The sequence below is a fragment of the Papaver somniferum genome, unplaced genomic scaffold (genome assembly GCF_003573695.1).
Source record: "Papaver somniferum cultivar HN1 unplaced genomic scaffold, ASM357369v1 unplaced-scaffold_107, whole genome shotgun sequence".
Lineage (NCBI taxonomy): Eukaryota > Viridiplantae > Streptophyta > Magnoliopsida > Ranunculales > Papaveraceae > Papaver > Papaver somniferum.
This window is the reverse complement of record NW_020619603.1, coordinates 7,937,590-7,945,024: the sequence shown is the minus strand read 5'-3', so window position 1 is coordinate 7,945,024 and position 7,435 is coordinate 7,937,590. Positions and strand designations below refer to the sequence as shown.

At 37.8% G+C, this 7,435-nt stretch overlaps 1 protein-coding gene across 1 annotated transcript; it reads right to left on the bottom strand.

Moving 5' to 3' along the window:
• Positions 1-2,668: 2,668 nt before the first annotated feature.
• Positions 2,669-7,192, bottom strand: LOC113327979 (probable leucine-rich repeat receptor-like protein kinase At1g35710). Its single transcript, XM_026575082.1, has 4 exons — positions 7,128-7,192; positions 4,045-6,376; positions 3,235-3,739; positions 2,669-3,141 (listed from the first exon to the last, which is right to left on the bottom strand). The coding sequence occupies exons 1-4, from the start codon at positions 7,190-7,192 to the stop codon at positions 3,002-3,004; spliced, it is 3,042 nt and encodes a 1,013-aa protein (XP_026430867.1). The 3' UTR covers positions 2,669-3,001.
• Between the last annotated feature and the right edge of the window lie 243 nt (positions 7,193-7,435).

The window sequence follows — 7,435 nt, the reverse complement described above, 5'->3', positions numbered from 1 at the left end:
CACAAATGCCCGTTTCAAGAAGGTGTAATAAGAATAAAACGGTTAGTAAATGCAGGAAGTAATGGTGAAACTCTCTTTCATTATGGACATCAATTCCATCAAATTCCATCAATACCAGGCGTTACCACCTCTTTCTATTTAGCTCATCCGTTTTTTTCTTAAGAGGCCAGAGTACGTTTCACTTAGACTTGTATAAATAGGTTTTACCTATTTCCACCAAAACAAAAGTTTTGGTCAAGGAGAAATACAACACTCAGAAAGGAAACTCTTGTTAGCTTTCTCAAAGCTTTCATCTTCTGATACAAGTCAAGTACTACTCTCCCAAAACTGCTATGGTCTCAACACTCTCTTCGCTTCCCTCCCTAAACCAGCCCTTCTCCTCCTCTTTGTAACCGAAGCAAATCCGAAATGACCATTTCTTGGTTTAGGCCAGATTTGTACAGATTGATCTCTCGAATCTAAAGTACTCCCGTGCAGTACATTTGTTTAGGGTTTAGATTTGTTTCTCACCCACTCACTGAAATTACCAAAATCAGCAGAAACGATTTTCACCCATAAACACTACTGAAGATTTTCCTTCCTCTATCCCAACTGTGATTATTTATGAAGTTGATATATCTCTTTCATCAAGCCAAGTTATATTTATGAGTAATATGCTATATGTCGCTCGCATGCTTTACAAGATCAGATTGCCGTTGGTGTTGGCCATTAACAAGACCAGCGTGGTTCCGCATGAATTCACTTTTGTGTGGATAGAAGATTCTGAAGTATTTCAAGCGACATTCAATAATATGGCATCAACCGTTGACCACCACAAACTGCCACATAAGATGTGCTTTTTGTTATTTGATCGCGGCAAGGTTGGATTCAATAATTTTTCTCGAAAATAGAGGCTGACTTACAAGATAGTCTTTCTACTATTCTTTTCTTAAAACATCAGAAAGTTTTTGAATGGGAGTATCATGCTTCTAGTTTGGAAAATGTAGGCTCACTTGTTTCCTGCATAAACGTAAGCGGCAGTGTTGTTTTATTTGGTTCCCTGACTTTGAGGATGTGGCACATAGTTGCAGACCAGTTGTGGAAGCCGCCTTGGCACTCACTTAATTGGAAGTATTTATACTGGAATTGATTTCCTTGCACATGTCAAGCTTACCAAGATTATGGCAGTCACCTTCGTTAGCGGGTGCAGAGTCTAGTGATGTTTTCGACTGGAAATTAGTACTCTACTTGGACTGGAAATTTCATACCCTCCTAACCAACTTTGGGAATGCAAGAAATGTTCAAGAAAAGAAAAAACTGGTACCAAATTTTGATAGTCAGTTCCATAGTGCTGTTACAACCGAATACCAAGCTAAATATTTGCTGTTGTGGGTGGAATTTTTGAAATGGAAATAAAAATTATGCTTTACAGATCTCAGTGGTGCGGATAGTGTGGCTTGGGCAATTTCAATTCTCAGGAGGATTCCACATACTTGAAGTGGAAGTTCAGATTGTTTCCAACTGGTTTATGGAACGCGGAAAATATCAATGGCGTTTTGATGAGCCAAAATTTAAGGCTTGAGGACAAGGCATTTTTCCAGCAGGGTGGGATGTTACGACACCAACACTACTTGTGTACCTTTTTTCTTATTTAGTTTACTTAGTTCTCTTTAATTAAGCTTAGTTTAGTTTCCTAGTTTGAATAGAATTCTTATTATAGACTTTGCTTGTTTACCAAGGCTTTGATGCTATAAATAGCATGGCCATAAGTTGTTTATTTTTATCATAAATCAATATAACAATTCAGTTTATTTAGTTTTCTTCTCAAAGCCGGTGGCTAACCCCCAACTCAAAGGGTTTATCTGGTTCTTTTCCTTGTGTTTAAGCTTTCTCCAGTGTTAAAAGGTCTAGATCTCTACCAGACATGTATAGGATACGGGTGGGTCCTGAAGCCCCAATGATAGAATAATCACCACAAAGCTGAAACATCAAAAAAAAAAAAAAAATCTTGGCGAGTTGATTGGAGGATCAATTTCATGATGTGTACTTGTTTTAAGCGAAGCTCCTTTTCTAGTCATCGTTCCAGGAAATCTTGGATTACTAATTCTGTTTTGAGTATAATGAGAAACACCTTTACCCAAAGATGGTCCCAACTTTTGGTGATAGACATTTTCATGACTCTACCTTGCATCACCAATTGGTATATCGTTGTTTATAACCCCTAAAATATACAGAAAAGTCTGTGTACCAGGTCTTTACTTTCTGTATCTGCTTTGCTTGTTATGGATCCAATCTTTCTATGGCCACAACATCCATTTTTCTATTGCTGTAACTATTTACTCTAAGGAAAACGGATGCAACATAAAGTTAGGACGGGTAGGATATGTCGGAGGTTATGCCTGTTTGTAACAGATATTTTACTTTACACTCCAAATACACGAGATGGATACAAGATGTGGGCACATACATGTTGAGGTAAGCAAACTGTTGAGTACTGAAGTACAATAAGCATTCTAAATGGCTATGATTTCTTGATGTGATAAACACAAAAGTGATTACTATGTTAAAATATCTGTGAGATTTGCTACGAGATAATTCAGTTGTGCAGATTGTCTATGTAACTCTACGATTGAGGGGTATTGTACCGGCAGCCAATAATATCAAAAGAGTATTCCTAGGACAAGTCAAGGAAAAAAAAGAAGCTCATAACTGAATAATTTATTATGACAACAAAACGAAAAGAAAATAAGAAGATGACTGGGTTACACAAATTTTTATGACAACAAAATGTCTCCTAATGTAAGCATTTCAAAAGGCTTCTCTAAACTTGCCCTGCTCTGAGCAGACGACAATGATAGCTCTACTGCTACTTCTTGCATAGTTGGCCGAGTACTTGGATCACCTCGTAAGCATGAGAATCCAACCTTCACGATGTACATTATTTCTTTCTTCAGAATATCTGATGGTGCTCCAAGGCATGGGTCCAAGATGTCTCTCAATCTTATGTTTTGCCCCATATTACTCAATGATGGAGATGAAAGAAAATTTGCGAGAGCAACGTGATCAATTCAGACGGATGTGTTCCCATAAGTACTTCTAATATGATCACCCCAAAACTATAAACATCACATTTCTCGGTCACCTTCATTGTATAGGCAAGCTCTGCAAACATCATTATAATTGATGTGAATATTACTTATTGACTCTAGGAAAAAAAAGGTAATAAATTATAAAAGTTTCATCTGGATTGTATACCTGGAGCAACATATCCGTAGGTTCCTGCAAGTGAAGTCCAATTTGATGAATCTGGCTTCAAAATCCTGGCCGTACCAAAATCAGAAACTCGAGCTTCATATTCAGCATCCAACAAAATATTATTGCTAGATATATCCCTGTGAATTATTGCTGGAATGCAATCATGGTGCATGTAAGCAAGTGCACTAGCTGTTCCCTTGATAAATCCCACCCTCTTTATCCAATCGAACTCCACTGCTTGTTCCCCATTGCATAAAACATTTTTCAAACTTCCTCTTTCCACGAACTCATAAACCAAAAATGAAAATCTCCTTTGAAGATTAGAACAGAAACCGAAAAGTTTCACAATGTTCCGATGTCGGATTTCTGTCAATGCATGGACTTCACTTTCGAATGACTTGAGATCAGATATCTCAGATTCTTCATCTGACGAGTGAAGTTTCTTGACAGCAACAACCTGACCAGTTGACAACTCTGCTTTGTAAACGCTCCCATATCCTCCCGCCTGCAGTATTTTGCATCAAAATTCTCGGTCGCTTCTATTATATGCTCGAAAACTATTTTACCGTCGTAATTCCAAATGGAAAATAAATTTCTTTGGGTACCGGTACCTCTATCTTGATCTGTCGGCGCAGCATTTCTTACCGATTTTTTTTCGAAGGCGGAACAAGATGGCGAGGAGTACGAATAAAAGAAACAACGTACCAAACAAAGGAAGAAGGATTATTAGCACAAGTTTACTATGTTTTGGCCTCTTTCTTCCAGTAACAACCGAGGAATTACATGGTTTTAAAACTCGAGAGTTATTACCACATACTCTTTGTTGTTCCTCAATGAATCAATTGGAGCATCCTCAAAAGCCTTGATATTTGGAATAGGACCACTCAACTCATTGAACGAAATATCGATAATGTTCAAACTAAGCATTTGATCAAATAAGGATGGAATTGAGCCGGAAAGCTTGTTATGGGATAAATTGAGTTTTATCAGTTTGCTTAGTTTTCCCAGAGCTGATGGAATCTCTCCACTCAACTCATTGTAACTAAGATCTAATAAAATCTGTAACGAATCCAAGTTTCCGATGTAAGGTGGGATGCTCTCACTAAAATTGTTTGAGCTCAAATTCAAAGATAATAACCTTGAGCACTGCCCTAGTTGTTTGGGTATTGATCCGATGAGTTTATTTCTGGATAAATCGAGTAATTGCAGGTTGGATAACATTCCAACTGTGGAAGATAACCTACCGGAAAGTTGATTATTACTCAAATCTAACTCAATCAATGAAGATAATTTCAACAACTCCTTAGGAATTTCTCCTACTAAGTTATTTGAAAAAAGATAAAGTTGACTTAAAATCATCAAGTTTCCCATTTCTGATGGTATTTTACCAGTGATTTTGTTGCCTGCGAAAGAAATGGCTGTCAAATTTTGACATTTCCCCCAGTCTTTTGAAAGTTCACCATACAACATATTGTTACCCACACCGAGCCTATATAGATGCGGATACACGTGAAATGCCTCCGTTACATCATCTACCAGTTCATTAGATGTAAGATCTAGATGCCTAAGACTGGTGCAACTTCTAAGACTTCTTGGTATAGGACCCGTGAAATGGTTATCATTTACTACAAATTGCTCAAGAATTCCGCTTTGACAAACATTTTGGGGTAAATAACCAGAGAACTTGTTATCGCCCAAACTCAGTTCATTCAGCAGCGTTAGATTGTTTATTCCTATCGGTAATGAACCATTTAACTCATTTGTAAAAAGAGATAAAAGAGTTAAATTTCTCAAATTACCCACTGATGCAGGTATTGAACCAGTGAGTTTGTTTACAGACATATATAAGGTATCTAAAGACCTTAGCTTTCCAATATCTTGAGGGATGACACCAGTAAGTTGATTCCGAAAAACTGATAAAAGTGTGAGGTTGGCCAAGTGACATATAGAAATAGGGATTGGACCAGTGAAATTATTTGTCGACAAATCAAAGATTGTAAGAGAGCGAAGCCTTCCTATATCTTGAGGGATGATGCAAGAAAGTTGGTTATCCCATAAGGAAAGAGTGTCTAGGATAGTCAAATTGGTTAGAGAAGCAGGGATTGAACCTATGAGATTGTTACTGTACAAAGAAAACACAGTAAGAGACCTTAGCCCACCAATTTCTCGAGGTATGATGTCTGAAAGCCCATTTTTAAAAAATGATAAATAGGCCAGGTTGGTTAAATTGCATACTGAAGTAGGAATCAAACCAGTGATCTTGTTCTCTGACAAATCAAAGCCTGTAAGAGAGTGTAGTTTCCCAATATCTTGGGGAATTATTCCAGAAAGTTGGTTATGATATAGGGTAAGAGTGTTCAAGCGAGTCAAATTGGTTAAAGAAACAGGGATTGACCCACTCATATTGTTATTATGAATTGATAAGAGTGTAAGAGAGCTTAGCATTCCTATATCTCGAGGAATGATGTCAGAAAGTTGGTTATCATGCAGATAAAGAGCGTCCAATCTCGTCGAATTTGTTAAAGAAGTGGGGATTGAACCAGTGAGCTTGTTGCCGGACAAAGCTAAGAAGGTAAGAAAAATTAGCCTTCCGATATCTTGTGGAATAGCTCCCGAGACTTGATTTTCATAAACTGATAAACTAGTCAACTTAGTCAGATTGCATATACAAATAGGCAGTGAACCACTAATTTGATTTTTAGAGAGATGTAACTTATGCAGACTTGTGAGAGCGCCTATTTCTGGTGGAATAAGTCCAGAAAATTCATTGACAGAAAGATCAAGGGAGGTGAGTTTTGGAATATTGTTGATTTGGGACGGGATGGTACCGAAGAGTGTATTGTAGCTCAAGTTAAGGCTAACGAAATTGGTGAAAGATGAGAAGTTAAAACCATGCAGCGTACCTTGTAAACCCAAACCTGTTATCTTCAATTCGGTGACGCCTCCGTCTTTGTTACAAGTGATTCCATACCACCTGCATGGAGTCGTCGTGCTCGCAGTAGAATTTATCTTCCAAGTTGGAAGGAGAGAATGAGTTTGCTTCACAAGGCTTGATTTCCATTTCAAAAGAGCATCTACTTCTTGTAACTGTTGCTTCTTATCAGTTGAAGAAAGAGAAGAACCATATGCAAAACGAAAGAAACTGTAAGATGAAAACAACAGTAATAACAACAGTAAAGTATCACTTGAAAGTTTTGCTCGTTGGGACATTTTTGAAGAAGAGGAGTTTTAGTTATTGGCTGATGATTAACTAGCTAGGGAGAAGGGTTTTATAATAAAACCTTGTTTTGTTTTATTGGGAAGCAGACTTGGATCATATTTGGTTGCATCTAACTCGCGATATGGACGTGACTTGACGTGAATTAGATGTCAGGCCGTTTGTTTTTTAGTTTAGGTCTGATCTGACTCGTTTCCTGATTCAGATCTAATTATTCAGATCTGTTTGAGTAAGTGAATAAAATCCCCAGATTTATTGGACCAAGCCATTATCTCGTATATTTTTGAGTCAGGTCTGATTCAAAAAAACAAACACATTGTGTCAGTTCCAGATAAGCCAGATGACTTCAGTCGGTTCCAAGAAAAAAAATGATTGAGAAAATAAAAAGAAAGACAAAGAAAATGATGTTAGTTGATTTCCAGTCAACTGTTATTTTTTATCTAGAAAAATCTGCAACCTTCAACTAGCAATCTGAGGAAAATGCCTTCGATGGGGTTATATGGTCCTCATTCTGCCCTTCTTCTCAGGCATCTTGCTTCATTTTGGTCTACACGTATATAGTCACGCGTTAAGTCTTTGTGTGGTTGAGTACACAAGGGTCTGAAATTGGAAGCGTGTGAGAAGTGCTGCATTAGCGGCCAACCCCCATGAACTTCTTCGATGAGGATGGTCTTACCTTGGTCTTACGCCATCTCTTCCAGTCAAGTTTTGTGTTGATTCAGTTTTGTCGCTCACTGACATATAAATGACTACTCGCGTTTTGAGAGCAATTAAGGGTCTTATAACAGGAGACAAAAGTTTCGTGACCACAACTTACGATTTCTTCTTGTTGACCATTTGCTGAGATAATATATGAGTGGCCAATAAGTGCACGCAAGAGGAAATCTAGCCTCCGACTCCGAGAACTTAGGCACTAACAACGGAGAATAAACCTCCACCTTTGGTACTGCCAAATACGAAATCCAAACCTTTTTCCCCGAGCAA